General features: G+C 51.2%; 1 protein-coding gene across 13 annotated transcripts in view; it reads right to left on the reverse strand.

Annotated features, from left to right (window-relative positions):
• The window catches only part of KIF1A (kinesin family member 1A), a 188133-nt gene continuing 161342 nt past the window's right edge, over window positions 1-26791 (reverse strand). For 7 of the 13 annotated variants that reach the window (XM_034781051.1, XM_034781046.1, XM_034781049.1 and 4 more), the window contains 11 exons: window positions 24106-24220; window positions 22858-22991; window positions 14904-14965; window positions 14239-14384; window positions 7435-7647; window positions 6903-6980; window positions 5353-5477; window positions 4826-4972; window positions 4253-4445; window positions 3507-3625; window positions 1331-1373 (listed from right to left, as the gene is read on the reverse strand). In XM_034781051.1, coding sequence (XP_034636942.1) covers window positions 1331-1373; window positions 3507-3625; window positions 4253-4445; window positions 4826-4972; window positions 5353-5477; window positions 6903-6980; window positions 7435-7647; window positions 14239-14384; window positions 14904-14965; window positions 22858-22991; window positions 24106-24220 — 1375 coding nt within the window. Of the gene's footprint in view, window positions 1374-3506; window positions 3626-4252; window positions 4446-4825; window positions 4973-5352; window positions 5478-6902; window positions 6981-7434; window positions 7648-14238; window positions 14385-14903; window positions 14966-22857; window positions 22992-24105; window positions 24221-26791 lie in introns of all 13 variants that reach the window. The other 6 variants (XM_034781045.1, XM_034781041.1, XM_034781042.1 and 3 more) reach the window with 1 other exon arrangement.

Below are 26791 nucleotides of genomic sequence, written 5' to 3' on the forward strand. Positions count from 1 at the left end.
AAGAGGCCTTCTAAAAACGTTAAAATGTATTACTGGCACGCGAAACCTTAAATCAGAGTGAATAAATGAAGACTCGGCACACCACTTCTGAAAGGTTGCCAACCCCTGTATTAGAAGGTGACTGAGGATATTGAGAGGCAGGCTGCATTGTACTCATTTGGAGCATTCAAACAGCACCCCACCCCAAAAGTGAACTGGCAGAACCATCTGCCCTTCCAGAACTTCAGATCCCCTTTCCATCCCTTTCACCCCATTTGAAGTTGGGCTCTGAAAACAGACAGAATAGAGGGTAGAACCAACCAGAACCTGTCATCATTGCATTCTACCTGTCTAGTCACTGAACCCTACATTGTTGGGTTTCAAGCACTTGGAAAAATGGAGGGGATGGGATATACACACATGTACACACACACACACACAAAGTGCTTTGATAAGTGCGGTGACTTGTCCGTGTGCATGTCTTTGCTGTGCTATGTGTGGATTGCCTCGTTTGGGAGGGCACAGTGCACTATCCAGTCACCACGTGGAGGAAAAGTGGTTTGAGCTCTGGAGTCAAGGCTAAGGAGATGGGGTAGGGTAGGAGGGTGAGAGTTCTGAAGTCAGTGTGTATGTGTTTGCACAGAGGTGGGAGCATGACCTCCTGAATCCATCCAGACCTCCCAGTGCTGGGATAGAGAAAGAAGACAAAAATGGCATCACAAAATGGCCTGACAACCCCTTCCCCACTGGCCCACCGTCCAAGGCCCTGCCTTCCCTTGAGGAGGCTTTATGTATGCAGACATGATCAATAAAACGGGATAAACTCAATGTACAGATTGCAGTGAAGTAAATAGAAATAAATACTTTATAAATATAATCTCAAACTACCATAACTTAATCTATCTTCTTTTAAAACGTCAATAAGTTAAGAAGTATCAGTACTTAAACCTATCACTTTCTCTTCACATGGAAGCAATTCCTCATGACTTGTAATGTCTGACCTTTCAAACGCTCCTGCCTCCTTAAATTGAAGCCTTGCTTTAAAATAAGAAACGCAACTCCCGCTTTTGAGAGTTACAGGTCATGTGACACCAAGGTCACTCAATAGGCAGAAGATGGGCAGAAGATCACATGCACACAAGAAATCATGACCAGGCTGTACCAGGCTTTTGCAGATACAACAGAAATGCATTTTCCCAGTGAAGGTGTAAATCGAGATGGATCCATTTGTGGAGCAGGCAGCTGGGGTGGTGGATGGCATGAAAGATTTGACGTTAAGATAGGGACTCTTGTATAGAACCAGCAATCTTGATCCTGCTGGCAGACAGATGAGGTGGAGAATGGTTTTAGGTTAGATTCTCATCTGGGCTGTTCTCCTTCTGGACAGCTTGGATCTGTTTTGGAAACCAGGAGACAAAAGGAGTCAAAGAACTAGAAAAGGAATGCAGAGAGAAAGAAAGGGAGGCAGACACTCTACTTGTGAGAGATCCTGTCATGGAGGTAGAAAGATGCAAGACAGACAGAAACTATGGGCTGGATTAACATCGGCACAGACCAGACGAGACCAGACCCATCTGCCGCCTATCTAATCCATCTGTACCTGACAGGGGTCAGCATCAGAATTAATCAAAGAAAGGGTGGGTAGGTATGTTTCTTTATACAATGACTACAGGGAATTTCTGTTTATTTATCTTCTTTTAACTCTACTACTGAAATGATGATGATTTGTTCTAGGGATTAAGGATCAGATCCTCAACTGATATAAAACAGGGTTCAAAAAAGAACTAGATATGTTCACGGAGGATAGGTGCATCAATGGCTATTAGCCAGGATGGGCAGGGATGCAAAACCATGCTCTGAAGTGTCCCTAGCCTCTGTTTGCCAGAAGCTGGGAATGGATGACAGGGTGGATCACTTGATGATTAACTGTTCTGTTTATTCCCTCTAGGGCACCTGACATTGGCAACTGTCAGAAGACAGGATATTGGGCTAGATGGACCTTTGGTCTGACCCAGTATGGCTGTTTTTATGAATCATAGAATATCAAGGTTGGAAGGGACCTCAGGAGGTCATCTAGTCCAACCCCCTGCTCAAAGGGGAACCAATCCTCAACTATTTTTTTTGCCCCAGAGCCCTAACTGGCCCCCTCGAGGACTGAACTCACAACCCTGGGTTTAGCAGGCCAAGGCTCAAACCACTGAGCTATCCCTCCCCCCAATAGACTTCAATAGACTGATGCCTAGTTACACCAGCTGAGGATCTATCCCTGAATTTCTGTGTTTATTTCGGTCGGTGTGGGGGGGGGGAGGGGAGAAACAGTGTCCTTGTAACATTAAGGTGGCACAGTTGAAATCACAGTTAAAATGAACTCCTAAATGCTGCACAAAACAATGAGGCCACTAGAGAAGTGCTTGTACAACCTAACCCCATGGTGTACCCCAATCCAACTGGATTAAACCATCATCATTAGGGTTCAGAGTTGTGGAGAAACCCAGCTGTTCTGGGATTTGGAGCAAAATTTTGTATTGTCAGTGGAGATAGAATAGAGCACCACCATGTTGCCCGCCCGCAATTTTAACCCCTTATGGTTCAGTGTCTGCATCTGCATACAGTCTGTGAAGCATTTGAATTTTATAAGTAATGGTGCTGAGAGCAAGGAAGAAGACCTCAACATCCAATTTGAAATACAAATGGAAGGGACCAACAGTAGCACCATCTCTTTGATAGAAAAAAATTAAACCAAGACCTCTTCTCATAAGGCTACTGAGCTGAAGTGGATGGAGGGGAAGGAGTCTCTGGGAATTGCCCTATTTTGCTCATTTGATGCTGCCAACCCCTTGCAATAATGTTATAATCATCAGACAGCAGGCCTTGCTCCCTGCAGCTCCACCTTCAAAAATACATGGAAGATACTTGATAACTGGGTAGGAAAAGGCATCATAGAGCAGATTTGGGGAGCAAGAAACCAAGCTAGAGAATCAAAACCAAGTTTCTTCCAAAGCAACCCCCAGTACCTGTTGGCCTTATGCTAGGCTGCAGCCTGGAAAGCGCCAGGCTGCAGCCTAGCATAAGGCCAACAGGTACTGGGGGTTGCAGAGGGCAGCCCAGGGGTAGGCAAAGGCAGCAGGTCCAAACCCAACCTTGCCAGTGATGAGTAGGCTGATACTGCAGTCTGCCCCTGGGTGTGGGGGCTAGATGAGGACTGGCAGTAGGCTTATACTGAGGAGAGGTGGGGATAGTGGGCGGGGATTTCCTGGGGAAAGGGGGGGCCCTGAGAAAAAGGGGTTACTGCCAGGGGGCAGCACCCCAGCTAAAAGGGCACTGGAGTCCAGGGAGGGACACAGGGGCCAAGAGGTAGTGGATCACTGGCCTGCAGAGGGTGCTCTGGAGCTGGGATGAGCTAATTCCCATGGATGACCAGCAGGAGGCGCTGCAGGGGTGAGTCTGCACTGCTACACAGTCTAGAGTGTTACTAACAGGTTACCATGCTGTCTCCTTATGGAATGGTTTAAAATGTCCCCAGGTACCTTATGGATCCAGCTAGCAGAGGGTTAAATGCATACAGCCAGTCGTGCATATCCTTGTCACTGCTTGCCTGCAGCAGGATTCCACGATGCTCCGTGCATACTGCAAACGTGTTGGGGGTCTGAAACAGACCAATGCCATGAATGAGTCCACAGGGCTACCTGAGATGACACCGAGCAACATGCAGCACAGCTTGGAGCATGAAGAGACATAGAACAGGACCCAGATGATGCCAGGGAAGACACTATCACAGTAGGCTACATTTCCTTGAATATGAAAATCCTCTGCTTTTCTGAACAGTCACAGATCAGAGCTCTGTTGTGGCTTCTCTGCAGAGAGGAGAGTGGATTCTGACACCATGAGAACATTTCTCATTTTTAAAGGTGCAATTTCATCCTTTGGCACTCCGTGCCGACAAGGAGACTAGGTTTGAGCTGTCGAGCAGCACAGGATCTCCCTAAAGCTGGCTCTGTGGGGAGTATTAGCATACCACTGTGCTCCTAGACTCTCTTTTCCCTTCACCACCATGTTGTGAACGTCACTGTTCCTTTCACATACCAGGTTCTGATCCCTATGGTCTTTCCCCATCCCTGGCCCATAGCCATCGCTGTAGCCCCTCCCTTTTCCTTTTAACACGGTTTCAGACACGTGCTGCCATTCTGGTTCCCCCACCTTGCACTTGTAGCACAGCCTTGGACATGAGCTGTGCTTCCCCTGTTCTGCCCATGTCATGACCTCCAGCAATTACCTTGAGCATGGCCTGCTGGTCCTCACTGTACTCCACCTGAGCGGAGGAGAGGTTGAGGATAGCTCTCTCCACAGAATCCTTGTCCGTGTTGTAGATGTAGACATAGGGGCGCCTCACCACCACATAGCGCTTCACCCAGCCATTGGTGTGAGGCTCGAGGAAGTGCAGGTAGCCTTTCTTTGAGACAATGGGACTGCAAAGGACAAGACAGGGCAGCCTTATGCTTAGTGACTGCAGAAAACCACTCAGCGAAAGGGTTAAAACCCCAAGGACTTATCCCTACTCTTGCTGTTTTGCAGATTGTCCCTCACCTCCTTCCTGCAAATCCCGCCCCCTCTCCTGATGCAGACTGCCAGCCTTGAACCTCCTACCCTGTGACCTTCTTGTCACTTAGCAGCAGCTACTCTGAACACCTTCCATCTTCCTGTGTCCCTAGCGAGGCTTTCAGCCATTTGAGGAGGGAGCTGTATGTGGCTGTACTGAGACTGCCCACTCTAGCAGGGAGAGCTCCAGCCATGAGGGGATTCAGAGCACACTGACACCTCCTGCTTCAAATAAACCAACTGCTCATACCTCACCCGGATCTCCTGAATATCGGGGACCAGTAAGCGCTGGGTCTCTTTCTCATCTTCAGGCCCATGTGTAGGAGATTTCTTCTGTTCTCCCTCCACTACAGGTTCTGGCTCAGGGCTTTCTGCCCTGGAAGAGAGATGGGAGGTTCTGGAAGGGGAAGAAAGGTATTTAATCACAGTGATGCCTTCACAGTGACTTTTGCCAATAGCCATCTCTGATTCTCTTCTGAAAACTGGCTAAATTGGTGCGCATGAAAGTGACCTACTGATAGCAGTGGCTAGACCCAGGCATAGCTATATCCCTGTAGACATCCCCCCGCTCCAAATCACTGTCCATGCTTGTCACTTCTGGCCTTCAAACCTCCCATGATGCTGGCACTGTTTCTCTTTTGCACAGAGACTGATGGTTATGCCCAATCTCATGGTGGGTTGGTGTCTGGACTAGCGATCAGGCTGACCCTGTCTGTATTTGTTTGGGCCTCAGTTTGCATTTCTCATCCCTCAGTGGTCTGGCTGCACCTCTCTTACCTGACCTCAGTGGCATTATACCGTCCTTCTAGCAGTGATGGACAGGTGGAAGAGGGAGTCAGGGTGGTGACACCAAGAGCTGGCATGGAGGGGTCTCTCAGCAGGGTCACGGACATTTCTGACAGCTGCAGGAGGAAAGGAATCATTTCCTGGAGTCACAATCTAATCTGAGTTATAGGACGTGGACCTGAAGGGCAAAGGCCAAAGTTCGGTCTGGTGAACTGAAGACAATGGAGTTTCACCTGCTTATTCCTGGTATGAATTTGGCCCTAGCTGGGTAACGAGTGCTCTTCCGTGCTGCAGAGACAATTCCTCTTTCATATTTGCATGGTTACTGGGGTCTTTTAAAGGTCACAGTGAACAGATGGGGGACAGCTTCTCAAAGTCAGTGTGATCCCTAGAGGAGAAGGGAGCTAGGCCGATATAACACAGTTGAGGATGCTATCTTTTATAGCTCTTGCCCTTTGGTTAGAGCCTATATTTGATATACTAAACTAATGCCCTTGATTTTTTCCCCACAGTTTACCAGCTAGGGAAAGTTGTACAGCCCTCTAGCAGAGGCAGACTCTAGGGACAGGGCAGGTCACCAGACCTTCCTTCTCCCCACATAGGTAATCTTCAGGGCAGGTCATCTGCTCTTTCCCACACCTTGCCTATGTCTCCCTTTCCCTTCCACTCCTGGGTGCTCCTAATGGAAAAGACATCAGGAACTGGCAAGGTCAGACCCACTGGGCCCTGCCCTCCTGTGCTCTGCTCTGGAGAAGTAAGTGGGAGGCAAAGTGGGAAGCTTTGTCACAGTGCTGACACTGGCCTCCTTCTGGAGCTGGCCCTATAGCCCTGAGGTCCCAGAGCACTGGTGTTTCTAGGCTGGTAGCTGGGGGGTGGGTTTCTGGAAGCCACTAAATTCACAAGACTGATCCCACTCCTCAGTCCCATAAGGGAGGAACTGCAGTCAGGCCAGGAGACAGATATTAGGAGAGGCAACTTCAGCTCCCCTCCTTCTCTGCTCAGCCAAAGCAGAGATAGACATGGAGGTGATAATCTCGTGGAATGCAGCACCATGCACCTCTCTAGTAGCGACGACTGTGGCATGCCATCGGCGTTAGCACACAGAGCCTGCTTAAAGTGGAGTGAAATGGCACCCTGAGGCCTTGTTCACATACCAGCGGGAATCTCCTGCTAAGACAGGGGTTCTCAAACTGGGGGTCGGGACCCCTCAGGAGGTCACATGAGGTTATTACATGGGGGGGGTCGCAAGCTGTCAACCTCCACCCCAAACCCCGCTTTGCCTCTAGCATTTATAATGGTGTTAAATATATTAAAAAGTGTTTTTAATTTATAAGGGGGGGATGCACTCAGAAGCTTGCTATGTGAAGGGGTCACAAGTAAAAAAGTTTGAGAGCCACTGTGTTAAGATTCCCGATGCAGGCCAGACCAGGAGCTCACTATCAGTAGGTGTCACTGTCTGAGCAGAACCAACAGTTCCATACCGCTTATCACATCATTGTCAGAGGCAGGGAATGCTAATGGTGGTGGGAAGTTGGTCCTACCTTGCTCTCGCTGGCGCTGATACAGACATGGCTGTGACTGTACTCTCTGTTAAATGTATGTGTGAGGAGACGCAAGCACTGCAGGGGAAACAAAAGGCAACATCCAGTTGGCAAGCAAGACCTCTCCCTGTAAACACCTTCTAGTCCCACCAGTGACCCTCCCCATCTGCCCTTCTCTGCCAGTCCTGAAACGTGCGGCTCTATCCAGAGGAAGCTGAGACAAATATTTCAAAGGCAACATTTTGCTGATCAGGAGGACCAGCTGTGAGCACCAAATCCAGCTCATGGATTCCCCTGCTTGCCTCAGACCTTCCATGAATTCTCCTTCCACATCTCCTGCCCACTGCCTCCTCCCCTAATCACTGCCTCTGCTGAAACCCTCCTCCATGCTGTCACCTCCTCGCACCTTGATGAAGGCCACTCCCTTCTCTGTGGCCTCCCAAGCTTCACTCTAGCCTATGTAGGATGCTGCTGCCCATTTGCTCCCCAGTGTCTAGCCTTCTAGAGGGGCTGGCTTGCTGCAATACAATACCTTGACAGCAAGCTCCTTCTGCCTCTCGCTGGGGGTCTCCAAGGGCGAGCTCCTGCCCTCTGAGGCACCATCTGCCGAGAGTGGAGAGGAGACACAGGAAGTGCTGTGGGAGTCGGAATCCTCACTGGAACATGGGGACAGGGACTCCAGGCCTGATCTTTGGGTTGTCTCCAGTTTCTCGCGTAGGAGCAGGTAATGCCTCGTCTTCTCAACCTGGACAAAGACATTCACTTTCAAGTTCAAGTGTCTGGCACTTAACTTCACTTGCACTATTCCCTTCCCACTGCATTGCCTTGTTCAAACACACGGTGATGAGTATCTTGGAGAGAACGAATGTCACAGCTCCTACATGAGCTACTATGGGAACACTTTAAGATGACATTATACCAGAACGATCATAAACTCAACAAAATGCCTGCTCGTGGCCTACCAAAAAATCTGTTACCTAGCTTTCGTAACGGTTGTTCTTTGAGATGTTATTCCTGTCCGTTCCATGCTAGGACTGTGCACGCCCACGTGCACTGCTACCGAAGATTTTTCTTAGTGGAATACATAGGGCCGACTCTGGCGCTTTCACAGTTCGTTCTTGCCATTGACTCTGACAGTGGGGTAGGAGGGCAGGGCATGGAATGAACATGAGCAACACATCTCAAAGAATAACAGTTACGAAAGGTAGGTGACCGTTTTTACTTCTTTGCATGCTTGCTCATGTTGATTCCATGTTAGGAGACTCACAAACAATATCCCCGGAGAGGGCTCGGTGTTCATGGATGTGCTGCTTGCAACACTGCTCTGCTGAAGCTGGCATCATCCCAGGCCATGATGGCGTAGTGGGACACAAAGGTATGAAGTGAAAACCAGGTGGTGGCTCTACAGATATCCTGGATCAGTACCTGCGCGAGGAAGGCTGCTGACAAAGCTTGCACTCTGGTGGAATGGGCAGTCAATGGCTGGAGGCAACACCCCCGCTTGCTCATAGCAGAATCTGATGCAGGAGGTTATCCACAAGAAGATTCTCTGAGTGGACATGGGCAGACCTTTCATCCTGTCCACCACTGTGATGAAGAGCTGCATTGACTCAGTGAAGAGTTTGGTCCTCTGGATGTTACACAGGCCTTAGCCTTCTACATCAAAGAGTTTAATTGACACTCCTTGTTCGTCTTGTGAGGCTTCAGAAAGAAAACTGGTAGGAAGATGTCCTGATTATTGTGGAACTGTGACACCACCTTAGGTAAGAAGGTTGGGTGGGGATGCAGCTGGACCTGTTCCTTGTAGAACACTGTATAAGGGGGTTCAGATGTCAACGTTCTAATCTTGGAGGCCCTGAGAACCGAAGTGATAGCCACCAGGAAGGAGACCTTCCATGAGAGGAGCAGCAGAGAATATGAAGCCAGAGGCTCGAAAGGAGGGCCCATGAGCCTTGCTAGCACCAGCTTTAGGTCCCAAGAAGGGACTGGATCATGAACCTGCAGGTATAGTCTCTCCAGACCTTTCAGGAACTTGATTGTCATGTAATAAGCAAAGACTGATCTGCCCTGGACCAGAGGGTGAAAGGCTGATATGGCTGACAAGTGAGCCTTGGTGCTTGAGATGGAGCAGGTAGTCCAAGGTGGATTGTAATGATGACCAGGAGGGAGAGAGACCTGAGCCCATGGCCCAATAGGTGAAGCACTTCCACTTGGCCAGATAAGTTGCCCTGATGGAAGGCTTCCTCCTACCCAACAGGATCTGCTGGACTTGGTCCAGGCAGGCCTGTTCCTCTGCATTCAGCCATGCAGAAGCCATGTCGTCAGATGCAGTGATGCTAGGTTCAGATGGAGCAGATGGCCTCAGTTCTGTGAGAGCAAGTCCGGTCGAAGCGGGAGCTTTAGCGGGGTTGCCACCAAGAGGTCCAAAAGTGTGACAAACCAGTGCTGGCGAGGCCATGCTGGAGCTCCCAGGATGCCCTTCGCTTTGTCCCTCTTGACCTTCAGTAGGACCTTGTGAACCAGGGGTATCGGCGGGAAGGCGTACAGCAGTGTTCCCATCCAAATGAGCAGGAAAGCGTTGAACAGGGAGCCTCTGGCTAGACTGCGAAATAGGCACAACTACTGACACTTCCTGTTATGACTGGACGCGAATTGGTCCACCTGGGGAGTCCCCAACTTTCGAAAGATCATGCTGATGATCTCTGGGTGGAGTGACCACTCGTGGAGAAAGGAGAAGGACCTGCTGAGGAGATCCGCCCATGCATTTCAGATGCTCAGTAGGGTCAAAGCATAGGCGCCAACTCCGTGGGAGCTCTGGAGCTGGAGCACTCACGGGGAAAAAATTAGTGGGTGCTCTGCACCCACTGGCAGCCAAGCTCCCCACTCATCTCCTTCCCCCTCCCCCCCAGCGCACCACATCCCCGCTCCTCCCTCTCCCTCCTAGTGCTTCCTGCCCCCCAGCCGCCTAACAGCTGTTTGGTGGCACTTAGGACTTTCCGGGAGGAAGGGGGAGGAGCGCGGACATGGCATGCTCAGGGGAGGAGGCGGAGAAGAGGCAGGGCAGGGGCGGGGACTTGGGGGAAGGGCGAGGAATGGCGGTGGGGTGAGGGTGGTGCAGGGGTGGGAAGAGGTGGGGCGGGGTGGGGGTTGAGCACCCACCAGGCAGAGGGGAAGTTGACGCCTATGGTGCAAAGCCTCCAGATGAATGGCATGATGCTCACAGAAGTCCCACAGGTGAAGAGTCTCTTGCCACAGGGCAGATGAGTGGGCTCTATCTTGCTTGTTGATGTCAAACATTACAGCTGTATTGTCCATTAAGATCTGTACCACTCTGCCCCTTAGATGGGGAGGAATGCCTGGTAAGCCAGGCGTATCACCTTGCGTTCCCTGATATATATATATAATCTGAGGGTCCAGGGTTCAAGTCCCTCCCCTGTCATACCCCCCAAGAACTTTAGAAAGACACTCCCCTCCAGTTTTTGGGGGGAGGGATAGCTCAGTGGTTTGAGCATTGGCCTGCTAAACCCAGGGTTGTGAGCTCAATCCTTGAGGGGGCCATTTAGGGTTTTGGAGCAAAAATTGGGGATTGGTCCTGCTTTGAGTAGGGGATTGGACTAGATGACCTCCTGAAGTCCCTTCCAACCCTGATATTCTATCTGAGCCATAGCCATGCATCAAGCCACGTACATATACACTGCCATGTGACCTAGCAGTTTGAGGCATACCTGGGTAGTCATGAGCGGGTCGGCTCTGACATGCTCAATGAGATCCAACATAACTTAAAATCAGGACTCCGGCAGGTAGGCTCTGGCATGGGTGGAGCTAAATATTGCTCCTATAAACTCTATTCTTAGAATGGGAGTCTGAGTCGATTTTTGTTCGTTGATAAATAGGCCTAGATCCTGACATGTGGCTTGCACAAAAGAAAGGCCACACTGCACCTGGTCCAGTGACCCGCCTCTGACAAGCCAGTCATTGCGGTATAGGTAGATCTGAATGCCCCAGCGCCTCAGGTAAGTGGCCACCACCGCCATGCACTTCCTGTATCAAGACGGGAGGCGCTGCAATCTGCTTTCCCAATTAGGCTGTGGATGACAGCCAGGAGTACAGTCCTGGCATAATAGGGAGCCCTCATGGGTTCCAGTTTGGCCGATGTAGTTGCCATTGACCTTGCAGCCAGACACTTGCTGCAGGGCCGGTACCGCAGTCCGGTGCATGGGCCAAATGGTGCCTTTGGGACTGTGAAACAAAATCCCTTTCCGATTCCGAGGAGGACTTCTCTCTTGGGGACCATGGTGGCACTAACGGTGCCTCTCACTGCTGGCTATGGTGCAGGGCTGAGCGGTACCGAGGGGAAGGTGATCAGAGGCAGGGATACAAAGATCAGTGCCGCATCGGAGACTGGCGTCGAGTTGGCGGTGAGACACGTGGAGAAGGAAACCGAGGCATCGGAGATTAGGAACAGGGCGTCAGTGAGCGGCGGTGTGATGACAGTGACCAGTGCTGGGAAGAGGGCAGCCAGTACCCAGGAGATTGGGACTGACGTCGTGAGGTTGGTGATCTATGTCTCAGAGCTGGGGACCGGGAATGTGGGGCTGGGGAGCAGGGACATGGGGTCAGAGACCACAGACGCGGTGCTGGAGACCGGAGACTTGGAGTTGTGGATTGGTGTCAGGACTGTGGCGAATGCTGATGACCAAGCAACCACTGGGGAGACCCCATGGAAGGCTTTCCTTTGGGAGGGGGAGGTTGTCACTGGCTCCACCGATGGAGGGAAGTTCCATGGTGTATGCAGCACCAGTAGGGCCATCAGGTCCCTGGCCACTTGAAAGACCTCCAACACTGAGGGCACCATAAGGTATATGGGACCCCTGCCGCTGCCTGGAGTCAGAGGCAGTTCCTGTACTGGGCTCGGAGCCCTGGGCAGAGAGGCTGCACCTTTCAGTCCTGACAAAGGCAGATGGGCCGACATGGGTCCTTTGCCTGTCGCCTTTCCCATCCTTCTTCGAGACCAGGGAGCGCCCATGTTCAGCGCGCTGCTTCCTGTGGTGCTTCTATGGCAATGGCAATGGTGAGCAGTGCCAAGGTGAAGCCAGTGCCGGTGGGGCGCTCCGTACCAAGGCTGAGGTACTAGGCGCTGAGTCGGAGCAGGTGGGTTCCAAGGCTGGTCTAAATGCTGCCTCCATCAGAAGGGCTTGGAGATGAATAGCTCTGTCTTTTTGAATAACGAGGAGTCCGGTGGCACATTAAAGACTAACAGATGTATTTGGGCATAAGCTTTTGTGGGTAAAAAACCCACTTCTTCAATGCATCGAAAGCTTATGCCCAAATAAATCTGTTTAGTCTTTAAGGTGCCACCAGACTCCTCATTGTTTCTGTGGTTACAAACTAACACGGCTATCCCTCTGATGCTTGACACCATGCAAGGCTCTCGTTTTGAGTGCATGCGGTAGGACCCTTACAAATTTTGCACTTCTCTTGAACATGCAAATGACATGAATCATAGAAGATTAGGGTTGGAAGAGACTTCCGGAGGTCATCTAGGCCAGCCCCCTGCTCAAAGCAGGACCAACCCCAACTAAATTATCCCAGCCAAGGATTTGCCAAGCCGGGCCTTAAAAACCTCTAAGGAAGGAGATTCCACCACTTCCCTAGGTAACCCATTTCAGTGCTTCACCATCCTCCTAGTGAAATAGTGTTTCCTAATGTTAGGTCCAAGGAAAATGGAGTATAGAACAGGTTGTTTGGCCAGCTTAGCCAAAGTTAGGCTAACTGTAGTTGCTGGGCCATTCCTGTCTCTCTGTGAAACATGAGGACATGCTTGCTTGGGCTTCAAAGAATGAGATAAAGGGGGGACCGTATTCTTGTACCAAATGTACTAGGAACGGTTTGTTTGGACATATGGAGACTTGCAGTCTCCACTCCCTGTTTCTGTTCTTAACTCCCTCCTTTCTCCCAGTTTCTGGTGCATGACAACAAAGCTCATAAGAAGTTGCTGAGGCATCACGAATTGTTTGTAGTGTCAAAGAAGATAGATATGCATGAATATTAGAAGCTTTCTAACTAATAAAGGGGGGTTGGGTTGTTTTAACTATGACGCGACAAAACTGTCTATATAACCTTACTAGTTATTGTAATCGGGGCTGGTTCTCTCTGGAGACGGGCCGCTCTCTATTGTTGTGTGCACTCTTCAATAAAGAGCTTGTATTGGACCTTGCTGGTGTTGCCTGTCTCTCACTCTGCGGTCAGACAACGAACCTTGCCGTCTGGGTTAAAAAGTCCCCGACACTAATATCCAACCTAGACCTCTCCCACTGCAACTTGGGACAATTGCTTCTTGTTCTGTCATCTGCCACCACTGAGAACAGCCTAGCTCCATCCTCTTTGGAACCCCTCTTCAGGTTGTTGAAGGCTGCTATCAAATCCGCCCTCACTCTTCTCTTCTGCAGACTAAATAAGTCCAGTTCCCTCAGCCTCTCCTCGTAAGTCATGTGCCCCACCACCCTAATCATTTTCATTGTCCTCTGCTGGACTCTCTCCAATTCATCCACATCCCTTCTGTAGTGGGGGCCCCAAAACTGGAAGGAATACTCCAGATGTGGCCTCACCAGTGCCCAATACAAAGGAATAATCACTTCCCTTGATCTGCTGGCAATGCTCCTACTAATGCATCCCAGTATGCCATTAGCCTTCTTGGCAACAAGAGTACACTGTTGACTCATATACAATTTCTTGTCCACTGTAATCCCCAGGTCCTTTTTTGCAGAACTGCCACTTAGCCAGTCGGTCCCCAGCCTGTAGCAGTGCATGGGATTCTTCCATCCCTAAGTGCAGGACTCTGCACTTGTCCTTGTTGAACCTCATCAGATTTCTTTTGGCCCAATCCTTCAATTTGTCTAGGTCACTCTGGACCCTATCCTTGCCCTCCAGCATATCTACCTCTCCTCCCAGCTTAGTCTGATCCGCGAATTTGTTGAGGGTGCAATCCATCCCACTTGGATTAATAAAGCAAGCACTCAAAGGAGAACATAAGAGACCTCTGCACAGCCCTCCCTGCTAAAGCTTCGTAGGTCCAAATTGCCACACACCAGTGCTTGATCTCTGCAAGAGGAGCCATGGGGATGGAGTCAAATGGCAGGAACGCAGCACCAGCAGTTGCATGTTGTATCCGCTTCTAGTGTACCTCAAAGGCAAAGCATCAGACACACCTTAGTGGACATGGGTAGGAGGAGCTGCCAGTTAAACAGGATGTTTGACCTTGCATTTGACCATTACAAGTCAAGGGCCATTGGTTGACTGAAGTTCCTGGCAATAGGTTTCTAGGGTGCAGTCTTACCTCTTGTAGGAGGCTGAGTTTCTCCAGTTCCCACTGATGATCCAGGATGAGGCTGTCACTTCGAGGTCTCCACCCAGCCAGGTTCTCCTCACCCCGCACATATGCAACAGAGGTGTCCAGCACACGCCTGCGTCGTCTCTGCATACCTGAAGGAGAGAAGCTCTCCACTTTAGAGATCATTGTTCCAGCCTTTAGATTGGAGGCTGGGGCTGGTAAGATGGAGAATGGCCTACGGTGATGCACATCTAATTGCAGATATGCTCCATATACCTGCACTGCAGCACAGTATTTTGTGTGTGTGTGTGTGTGTGTGTGTCAGAGTTTGGGGAGATAACGACATGCATAGACTAGCTGTTCTCCATCTCCTTCCGCTCCCCTCCCTCCCCCCATGCAGCATGCTGGAGTGCTGCAGGTGCTGACCTTCACAACCTGTCATCTAATGAAGACAGAAAGGGCCACACATATTAATCCACTTAAGCCAATGGCATTACACCAGGGATGGATTTGACCCCCAAAGTTTAAGTCCTTTTACAAAATAAGTAGCCAAAACAATCCAACCCCAAAATGAATCCCAGGGGTTTTGGTCCCCTTTAAGTTCCAGCAATGGAGTCCCCATGGGGGAAATAACCCCTAAAGCAACCCAGAGATAGAGATGAACTTCCCACCTGGACTGCCGGCATCAGCCACACGGCAAAGGCTGAGCTCATACACCCCAGTCACACGGTTACTGCAAGCAAACAGAAGGCAACAGGTTACACACTGCTGAGGACAGATGCTCCTCACACAGCCCCTCTTCTGAGGGAGGCAGTGACTGGGAGGTGGCATCTAGGGAAATGGGGCTCATGTCCCAGCTGTGACAATGCTGGGTGTACCTTAGTTCTCATTACTAAGCGACTAGCCAGCAATAACAATGAGGTACAAAATTTGTTAGAAGAGCGTTGAACAAGCTCTTGCTCTGGCAATGTCCTTCAAATTCTCCTCCTGAATCTTCATGCTCATTTAGTGGGGCCTGCAGTCCTGGGACTGAGTCCACTTCCTGCTCTCTAGCACATTGCAACAAAGGGTTAGTAGTGCATTGAACAACCTCAAGTGATTCTTCTTTTCTCCCAGGGAAAATCCTGGGAGCAAAGGACTGGACATGGATCCCTTCAGAGCCCATCAGTGCTGCCTCTGTGCTGGCTGAGTGGGTAGGTGGCGGTCATGAGGTACTTCCTCTTCCTTGCCAGCTTGAGAACAGCAATCCTACAGCCCCAGCACACTGTGCCACTACTAGATAACCAGGTTAGCCAGCATCCTCCCATGGCACACAGTATCTGGATCCTGGGGCTGTTATAATGCACTGATTTCTCTATTTCCGGACAAGGGAGGAAGGAAAGGAGAGAAAGATAATTATAGACCATTCCAGAACCTCAGCGTTAGTCCCTGTTCTCATGTCCCTTCTGGCAGAGAACAATGCACATGAACATGCAGCACTGCACAATCACCAGGAAACACAGGGCCTGATTCTTCATGACTTTGCACTTTATATAATCATTTTCCCCTATGAAGTGAGTACAATCATTTGCCCCTATCCAGATCAGAACAGTAGCATTTCACACTCACCCACTATGCACAAATTTCACTGTCTACACAAGGTGTGAGGCCGTGGGGAACCAGGTGCATGATTTCTAGCTGTGCCAGACAGAATATATTTCCTGTGATATCCTTGTTATAGGACTGCACTTGATGCAGCTTGTTCAAGGCTATGTTACCAATCCAACCCCTCAGAACAGGCTATTCCATTTAGTTTCTTACAAACATAACAAAGCCCTCACCCCATGCTCTGGGTGGCCCAGCACAGTTTCATTTCACAGTGCAATAACATGATAGAACAGACTGCTTTTTCAACCCTAAAAAATACAAACCAGCAAACAAAATAAAAGCCCTCCACAACAGACATCATAACTTTTCCAGCCCTGAATCGCACTCTCAAGACATGTTTGCAAAAAGAAATTCTGTTTTAGTTAATAAAGTTCAGGTTTTTGTCAAAAAAAAACAACTTTTGTTTGGTATTTGGTAATAGTTTTAAACCAAAACACTTTCTTGATAAAAACCTGAAAACTTTCAACAACAATGAACAAATCTTTTTCATCAACCCTTTTTTGCAGGAGAAAATAATCATTTCCTGGCCAGCTCTGGTTATCCCACCCTCTGCATGACAAACACAGAGCTCCTCTGGAATCAATTACATCAATAAATCAGGATCCTCTGATAAGGAAAGAACGGTTACTTACCTTCTGTAACTGTTGTTCTTCGAGATGTGTTGTTCACGTCCATTACACATTAGGTGTACGCGCGCCGCGTGCACGGACGTCGGAAACTTTTTCCCTTAGCGGCTCCCGTCGGGCCGGCAGGGCCCCCTCCTTCCCGCCAGAGCGGCGCCCCGCTCCAGGGTATATATATACCTGCCGACCCGACCTCTCCGGTTCTTGCCGGAGACTCCGACAGAGGGGAAGGAGTGTGGGAAGTGTAATGGATGTGAACAACACATCTTGAAAAACAACAGTTACAGAAGGTAAGTAACCGTTCTTTCTTCTTCGAGTGATTGTTCACGTCCATTACACATTAGGTGATTCCCAAGCTTACCATTGGAGGTGGGTAGGAGTCAAGGTACAACTGACTGTAGCACAGCCCGGCCGACCATCGCGTCCTCTCTCGTCTGATGATGGATCGCGTAGTGGGCTGTGAACGTATGTACGGACGACCAGGTGGCAGCCTTACAGATCTCCTGGATAGGGACCTGCGCCAAGAAGGCCGTTGAAGATGCTTGGGCCCTAGTCGAGTGGGCCCGGATCTCTGGGGCCAGAACATTGGCGAGCTCATAACAGGTGCATATACAATGCACAATCCATGCCGACAAGCGCTGTGTCGAGATAGGTAAGCCTTTCATAAGTTCCGCAATAGCAATGAACAGCTGAGGTGTTCTGCGGAACGACCTGGTCCGTTCCAGGTAGAATGCCAACGCCCTTCGAACATCCAGGGTATGTAGGCTGCGGTGGTGAGGGTCCGTATGGGGTTTAGGAAAGAACACCGGTAGGCAAATGTCCTGCCCCATGTGAAACTGCGATACCACTTTTGGAAGGAATTTGGGGTGCGGCCTCAGTTGCACTTTATCCTTATGGAACACTGTATAGGGTGGTTCCGAAGTGAGGGCCCTCAATTCCGATACCCTTCTAGCCGACGTGATGGCCACGAGAAACGCCACCTTCCACGAGAGGTGCGTGAGGGAGCAAGTGGCTAGGGGCTCAAAGGGGTGACTCATGAGTCTTGTTAGGACTAGATTCAGACTCCACGCCGGGACAGGCGGGCGCGAGTAGGGAAACACCCTTTCCAGCCCCTTGAGGAATCGGGCCACTGTGGAGTTGGAGAACACTGACACTCCCAACTCTCCCGGATGGAAAGCCGAAATGGTGGCTAAATGCACTCTAATCGAGGCGGGCGCAAGCCCTTGATTCTTGAGGTGCAGTAGGTAGTCCAAGATCGACGGAACTGAGGCTTGTAAAGGCTGTATGCATTGAGGCTCGCACCAGTGGGAGAACCTTTTCCATTTTGCCAGGTAGGTCGCTCTTGTAGAGGGCTTCCTACTATTAAGGAGGATTTGTTGAACCTGGTGAGAGCACCTGTGTTCTGCATCGTTCAGCCAGAGAGATACCATGCCGTGAGATGTAGCGAAGACAGGTTCGGGTGGAGTAGGCGACCTTTGTCTTGTGTGACTAGGTCGCGATGGAGGGGGAGGGTGATTGGGTCGGCTATGGACAATTCCAGCAGGGACGTGAACCAATGCTGGCGTGGCCAGGCCGGGGCTATGAGTATGACTGTCGCCTGTCCCTGCGGGTCTTGAGGAGAACCTTGTGTATGAGTGGGAACGGAGGGAAGGCATATCTCAGGCTCCCTCCCCACGGGATCGTGAAGGCATCTGCTAATGATCCCCGGCTGAGGTTCTGGAATGAGCAGAACTGAGGGCATTGACTGTTGTCCCTGGTGGCGAATAGATCCACCCGGGGAAAGCCCCACCTCCGGAAGATTGAATGCAGGACGTCTCGCCTCAACGTCCATTCGTGCATTCGGTAGGATCGGCTGAGGCGGTCCGCTAAGATCCCCGGAATATACGTCGCGATGAGGTGGATCGCATGGGCTATACAGAAGTCCCATAATTGGAGTGCCTCGCGACAGAGGGGAGAAGACCGGGACCCGCCCTGCTTGTTTATATAGAACATGGCGGTAGTGTTGTCCGTCAGGACTTCCACGCTGTGACCTTCTATGGTGGCGTGGAAGGTCTGACAGGCTAGGTGAACCGCTCTTAGCTCCTTCAGATTGATGTGAAGCAGCTTGTCTTCTCTGGACCACAGCCCTTGGGTCCGAAGTTCCCCCAGATGCGCTCCCCAACCCAGGTCCGATGCATCTGTTACCAACGTCAGAGTGGGCTGTGGGGCAGCGAAGGGGATCCCTTTGCAGACCTATTGTTGATCGAGCCACCAGCGGAGCGAGCCCAACACCTGGCTTGGGATCGTTACTACTTGATCCAATGGGTCTCTGTTTGGGCGAACCACAACTGTAAAGGCCGGAGCCTTAGGCGAGCATGTCTGACCACGTGTGTGCAAGCTGCCATATGCCCCAGGAGCTGCATGCAACACCTTGCCGTTGTCGTGGGGAATTTTTGGACTGAGCTTACGGCCCTCTGAATTGTCAGGAACCGTGCCTCTGGTAGGCTTGCCTGCGTGGCCACCGAGTCCAGGGTCGCACCTATAAAGTCCAGTCTCTGTGTGGGGACTAACGTGGACTTGGGCACATTGACCCGGAGGCCGAGCTTGTCGAACGTCTGCAAGGCCAGCGTCACGTGAGATCGGACCTCGGCCTCCGACCTGCCCGCGAGAAGCCAATCGTCCAAGTACAGGAACACGCGCATCCTTCTCTTTCGAAGGAAGGCTGCTACCACGGACATGCATTTCGTGAACACTCGTGGTGCTGATGCCAGGCCGAAGGGCAGGACAGTAAATTGGAAATGGCGCTGGTTGACAACGAAGCGCAGGAACCGCCTGTGGGCCGGATTGATTGCGATGTGAAAATAGGCATCTTTCATATCGAGGGCAGCGTACCAATCCCCCGGATCCAGGGATGGGATAATAGTTCCAAGGGAGACCATACGGAAGCGCGCTTTGATCAGAAACTTGTTTAGATCGTGCAGGTCCAAAATAGGACGGAGGCCCCCTTTTGCCTTGGGGATCAGGAAGTATCTGGAGTAGAATCCTTTTCCCCTTAGGTCTGGTGGGACCTCTTCTACTGCTCCTGCAGCGAGAAGGGTCCGAACCTCCTGCGTGAGAAGTTGCTCGTGAGAGGGGTCCCTGAAGAGGGACGGGGAAGGGGGATGGCAGGGAGGGGGCGAGGAAAACTGGAGGGTATAGCCCGCCTTCACTGTGCGCAGGACCCAGCGGTCCGATGTTATGCACGACCATGCCCGGTAGAAATGGGACAGGCGGTCCTTGAAAATCAGAGGAGGATCCGGTATAGAATGTGGTACGCTGTCCTCGGGCGTAGCTTCAAAAGCCTGGTTTATTCCCTGGCTGCGGCTTGCCCTGGCCGTGACTCTGGCCCTGGTTAGGCGTATTGTTACGTCTCCGCCTGTTATCCCTGCCTCAACGGCGGTATGGTTCGTGCCGGGGGCGAGGGTGGTATTGCCTTTGCGGTGGCTGGGGTTTAAAGGGCTTACGCTGCGTCACCGGGGTGTGCATACCCAACGACTTAAGGGTTGCTCGCGAGTCCTTAAGGCTATGTAGCCTGGCGTCCGTTTGGTTGGAAAACAAGCCCGAACCTTCAAACGGGAGGTCCTGCAGTGTGGTCTGCACCTCTGGCGGGAGACCTGAAGCCTGCAACCACGCCGAACGCCTCATCACGACTCCTGACGCAATTGTTCTAGCCGCAGCGTCGGCTGAGTCAAGGGAGGCCTGCAATGAGGTCTTGGCCACCGCCATCCCCTCGTCCACCAGGGCCGTGAACTCCTGATGTGTGTCAGGTGGGAGGGAGTCCTTAAACTTGGCGACTGATGCCCAAGAGTTAAAATTGTGCCTGTTTAGAATCGCCTGCTGATTGGCGATCCTCAGTTGAAGGCCCCCAGATGAATAGACTTTCCTCCCGAACAAGTCCAATCGCTTAGCTTCCTTGCCCTTGGGGGCAGGAGCTTGCTGGCCATGACGTTCTCTCTCGTTGACCGCCGAGACCACCAGCGAACAAGGGGACGGGTGTAAAAAGAGGAAGTCAAACCCTCTAGATGGGGCGAAGTATTTCCTCTCCACGCCTCTTGCAGTCGGTGCACTGGAGGCCGGCATTTGCCACACTGTCTTATAGTTGGACTGTACTGTCCATATAATCGGGAGAGCGACTCTGGAGGGGCCCTCCGGGCTCAGGATATTGACCATGGGGTCTTCCTGTTCTACGGTCTCCTCCGCTTGCAAGCCCAGATTGAGGGCTACCTGGCGAAGCAGGTCTTGGTGCGCCCGATGGTCAATCGGGGGAGGGCCGGACACCATTGTGCCCGCTACTGCCTCATCTGGCGAGGAGGAAGAGGTCGGGGCCTTCTGCCCATCCTCATTGTCCTGCAACCCGGCATCGACCAGTTGCTCCTCTGGGGCCTGACCCGCAGTGTGGGACTGGGACGGTACCGTACTCGGTGCCGAGTCCACTCCTTCCCGCTCCGGTGGTCTAGAGACCGTTGCCTCCTTATGCGATGGCGGGCGGTGCCGCGGGGAGCGGGATCGGTACCCCGATGGCCCGGATCTCGAGGCCTTCGATGGGGGCCCTTGCTGGTTGTAGGCCCAGGGTGTCCAGAATGGCCATTGGCTCGGTTGGCCCCACTGAGAATGGCCGTAGTCCCTGCTGGCCTGTGATCTATGGGCATACCCGCCGTACCGGTCCGAGTCAGTCCCCGAGACCACGGACGGTGACCTGGAAGGCCACGGCGGAGCCGTAGGATGGTGCCGGTCCGGGTTTGGGGAGTAGCGCCTTCGCGACCAGGATCTGGAATAGCGTCTCGCCGACCTGGACCTGGAACGGTACCGGTGATCGCGGGACCGGGAACGACTACGGCTGGTCGGCATCGGGTAACGTACCGCCGACTCTTCGCGGTGCCGACTCGTGCTGGGTTGCTGAGTCGGTGCCGACCGCTTGTTGAAGCCCGACTGCTGCAGTGCTTCCTGCGCCGAGGGCAACCGGGAGTCCACCGAGGCGGAGCTCGACCGGGACCGGTTCCTGGAACGGTGCTGAGACGGCGACCGTGATGGGCGCACCATCGCCGGCTTGCCTCTGTGCGGCAGCTTCAGCGGAGCGTCCTCAGCGCGTGTAGGGGCCTCGACGGACAATGCAATGAGGTCCTTAGCTGCCTCAAACGTGTCCGGAGTGGAGGGCTGTTCCAAGAGCTCCTCCAGCCCTTCATCCTCACTCGACGCGTCCATCCCGGGGCTTGACGGGCCTTTCGGCGCTGGAGCCACTACCGGGGTCTGTGCTGGGGCCGTACAGGCCTTAGGGGCACTCGAGGTCTTCACCGGTGCCGCCCTCTTGTGCGGGGAGCGTCCTCGGGCCTTAGGTTGGCCCTTCGCTTTTGCCGGCGAAGACGACCGGCGTTGTATATGTCCCCGTTGGGTCGGTGCCGTGGGCTTCGGGTGACCCGCCGGCGCCGGTTCCCGTACCGATGCCGGGGCGCTCCGCACGGAGGCAGACGGTGCCGCCGAAGTGGAGGGCTATAATGCCGTCTCCATGAGCAGCTGCTTAAGGTGAAAGTCTCTTTCTTTCTTAGTTCTGGGCTTAAAGGCCTTGCAGATCTTGCAGCGCTCTTTCTGGTGAGCCTCCCCCAGGCAGCGGAGACACGAGGCATGGGGGTCGCTCAATGGCATAGGCCTGTAGCACGTGGCACAAGCCTTGAAGCCTTGGGCGTGAGGCATGCCCCGCCGCCCAGGGCCGGTGCCGGGGTTGAACAAACAACCACAGCAGGAACTTTAAGTACCCTAATGAGCTGTTAACTACTGGCTCAACACTACTACAAACTAACTGATAACTGCTAAATAACACTAATGACTATTGCTAAGGGACACTCTCAGACGAGAGACAGAGTTGTTCCAATACCGCCACGGACGGTAAGAAGGAACTGGAGGGGTCGGGTCGGCAGGGATATATATACCCTGGAGCGGGGCGCCGCTTTGGCGGGAAGGAGGGGGCCCTGCCGGCCCGACGGGAGCCGCTAAGGGAAAAAGTTTCCGATGTCCGTGCACGCGGCGCGCGTACACCTAATGTGTAATGGACGTGAACAATCACTCGAAGAAGAACCTGCAGTGTGTGGAACTAGTTTATTCACTTAATAGAGTGGTAAGGGCCAGATTTGCAAAAGTATTTGATGCAGATAGAAGCCTAGTGGGATATTTAAAAGCTGCTAGGTGCCCAAATACCTTTGAGGATTTGGGCCTAAGTACCTTGGGAAGGTTTGGGGTGACTAGCACTATGGACAACTAAGACATTGTCACTGTTAATAACCATTGCTAATTATTCTTCAGTGTCTTCCTTCCTCCTTTTAAAAAGGAAAGGAGATTCCTCTACCTCTCCGAGGCTCGCAGGCTCCCGCTGCCAAAGAGATTGCGGATGGAGCGAGATGCTGGAAGTTTGGCATCTCTGGAGTAGAAGACCATGCAGAAATCTTTGGTGATCACAGCTGGCTGGGTGCAGTTCTCCATCTGCAGTAGGGTGGAGAAAGAGGATGAAGGGAGAATTATGGAGATGGCTCGTAATGAGGCTAACGTCAACTCCTCCCCATCAATTTGAGTGAGGGATGACAGTGTCTGTAATGTTAGTAAAGACCACTGTGTCTGAGTGGTCCATATTCAGAGAGAAGAGCACATGTGACTAGACAATGGTGATTTCATGGCTTTATCATATGTCATTTCCTAATATACATGCCTCAAACTATGAGGCTGGCCATTCTAGAATGACTCAAGCATGCCCAGGGAAAGTGGATATTAACTGGATTACTTCTTTCCTGCTTTACACTTGGGACTTCGCAAAGACCAAACTGCCTACTGTATAAAGAATATTCAGCAGAGGGTTGTGGGCTTGATTCTCCATTATGCCAAGCCATTCTGCTCCCTTGGTCCTGGGCTTCTGCAAGAAGATTTCTCCACCACTCTGATAAATAGCTTTTGGGAGGGAAGGGCCAACCTTAGAGAAAATGCCTGTTCTCACAGAGTTAATAGTCTTCAGAAAAACTAGGCCTAAACCAAGCAAGGGCACTTTAAAATGGGCTCTGCCTTTTCAGGAACATGCTCAATGAATGTTAAGTAGCCCCCTGCCTTTCTCCTGCAGGGCATGACTCAGATTCTAACTTTCTCCCAAGCATTGGTTCTGGTGTTCAGGCTGGTGGGCTGCTGTGTTGGTGGTGGCTGCACTCCCTCCCTCCCACCTGCACAGGGTGTGGAGTAGCAGCCTGTATCGGCTTTGGCAATGAGCACCCCTTATGCCCTGTTACTGCCAGAGGTGTAGCAATGTTCCCAGCAGAGCCTGATGGTTCTAATTCTGCACTGCACCAATTTCAGTGGAGCTACCCTACTGTAAAACTGGCATGCTGGAGTGGGGACTCAGGCCCTGCAGCTCTGGGTTATCTGGCAGTCTAAGAACTGTCTGCACGTGAGGCATAGTGTACATTGCACAAACATCTTGAGTTACTTGGAAGAACTGGAGTAGCTCATGCCAGGGACTGGAGTAGAGGGGAGGTGGAAGAACCTTGATCTCACAGACCATATTGCCTACTCTGTGCGCTGACAGGCAGGTTAAGGAACACGGGAAGGTTCTTGCCTCAATGTAAGCAGACAGGGTAATGAAGATTTTCTCTCTGTAAGGGGTGACTCGGTTCAACAGCAGGGAGTTATGCATGGAGCTGTCCCACGCTGCTTCAAACTGGTAAAACGTTCTGGAAGGAAACAGCAGAGGCCTGGTAAAAACACAACTACACCTTAAGTTAGAGCTGCAGAAACATGTAACATGCACGCACATAACCACATTTGTGACAGATGGGCAGCCATTCTGGAGTTCTCAGGTTCAAGTCAACTCTCAGAAGGGGCAGGCTGAGGGGAAAACACCCCCCCACCCCCAGCTCTGAAAGATATTGTAACATTTCCGTGAGGAAGCTTCATTTGAGGGGTTTGCATTGCAAATTTGAGGAAGAATCTTCTGTGTGGATTACACATGGACAGAGAAGATTTGAAAGCAGTGGGATGCAGCCTACTGGCAATACTATGGAAATGGGAGGAGTGCGAGAAGGACAGAAAGAAAGCTAGAGGAGGAGATGGAGAAAAGGAAATAGCTGTATCAGCACCAGGTACTGTCTCTAGCCAAAAGAAATGTGCAGCACTCCAGGACCACATCTGTGCAGTTAAACGTGGATAACAAACAGGCTTCCTTCCACGCAAAGGAAGAATGACTTTTCTGTGAGCATGGTCAGAACGGAAAAGAGTGAGGATGCTTAGCGAAGTGATTGCTGTCATCTCTCTCAGGCACTTTATGCTCTCAGTGATTTTTTTACCTTTTACCTGACACCAAAACCCACCAATTCCCTCCAAGGTTAAGCTGTGAGCTCAAAGTGTCCATCAAAGCTTGGCAGTTAATTCCTTCCTACTGTTCATCTCTGGCACACAGCCACGGGCTCTGAGCCAATTCAGCATTGGCCTAAGTGAGTTCAACTCCAGTGAAGTCAATGGAGCGCCATAGTGCCAGGGTGAATTTGACCCTCCATGTTCATTGTCCCCTTGCTCCCCCCACCTCATTTAATGTCTGTGCTAAATTAAGGGGGCCTGGGCTGACAAAGGAATTTAATATCCATGGCCCCAAAGCATTTAAACATGGGCTTAACTAAAGTACTGCTTAAGTGGCTTTGAAGTCAAGGGGATGTAAGCATGTGCCTAACATTAGCATATGTTTCCATGCTTTGCTGAATAGAGATGGATTTCTGAATCAGGGCCCAGGCTCATTCTTTCTAAACACCTCCACTCTGGCCACCAACATATCCACTCATTGTCCCTTTCTCCTGTGAAATTAGCTGCACTGGTCTCAAGAAGTAGATATGTGCATATACTGGAATACAGAGCTGGGCTTTTGGGAAGTTTGCCTGCCAAATTAATGCAGTTTTGGGAGAGACAAGCTGGTACCATAAAAGATATCAATCCTGCCCACAAGTAATCGGAACTGGTAGCAACTGTGCTCTGCTGTACTTCCTGGAAACACCATTTCTAAAGACAGGACTTCCATGAGGGACATCACAGCCTCACACTTCTTGCCCTATCATTTTTAGGGTCAATATTTTCTGGCTGGAACAAATTAAGCTCAGGTCCCAAAATCCCGGACCTGTCCTGGGTCATTAGAACAGTCCACTGTGCTGACGGTCTCTTTGTTGAACCCATCTGGCTCTCAGCTCTAGTGTTTTGGGTTCAACTTCCAGCATCCTGAAGACTACTTTTGAAAGCCACACTCAGAAGCCAATCAAAGATGACATCTACTCAGGACTCCCCCTAATTTCCGTTTGAGCATTCTCGAGAAGACATGATTCAAAATCATTTCCACACAGACATTCCATCAACAAATATCACATTCTCTCCATCCTCATGGTGGTGATGTAATAGGATGAACCCTGGGCCAGACAGTTTCACAGAACCCTGGATATGCAAAGGATTCCCACACCCACCCTCTGCGCGCAATAGGGGAATTTAGATTCTGTTCATTCAATTAATGGGCTTTCCTGCCCTGCTGTATCAGTGGATCTCTGCCCTCCTGCAGAGAACACCCTCTTTTGTAACAAAAGAGGAACCCATTGTCCGTGCTCCTTAGGGCATGGATTACAGAACCTGCTGAAACTAGGTTCCATTGCCCCTCATGCAGTCAGAGATGGGAAAGATTTTACCATGCATTTTCACTAATAGCACAACAGCCTTTCAGCTCCCTTCCAAGAAAGATGCCATTAGGAGTGCATCATTTCTATCACGCTGGTGGGCAACTGATGTTATTAATGTCAAAGATGTGCCATCTCAAAGAGCCACAGACACAGCATGCTGTGTGGTTGAGAACTTGGGACTAAATATGCACCTTTTAAATGTAAGGGCAAGGAATGAGCAGTGCAGATCTTGTGAGAAACAAATGGACCCTCAGCATATACCTGCTGCTGTGAGTGCTCTTTCATCTGGATGCCCCAAGACAGCCATTTGTTTTGAGAGCTCCTTCCCACCCATTAGACCAAAAATCAACTTCAGCCCTATTCCCTCTGGAGAGGGGAAGGGTACCCAGTTTCCAGTCATTCAAATTCAGAGTTTCTGCCAATTCACTTTGATCCTGAGCTGCAATCCCCTTGCTGTTCCAGTCCAGGTCCTCTCTTGAGTTGGGTCTCCCAATCCCAACAAACTGCACTGAGTAGTCGAGTGGTTTTGCAATATACCAAAATGTGGTGGATGAGGCCACCACACACCCTTTTCACTTGTTAGCTGATCCAAAATTT

The sequence above is a fragment of the Trachemys scripta genome, chromosome 9 (genome assembly GCF_013100865.1).
Source record: "Trachemys scripta elegans isolate TJP31775 chromosome 9, CAS_Tse_1.0, whole genome shotgun sequence".
NCBI lineage: Eukaryota > Metazoa > Chordata > Testudines > Emydidae > Trachemys > Trachemys scripta.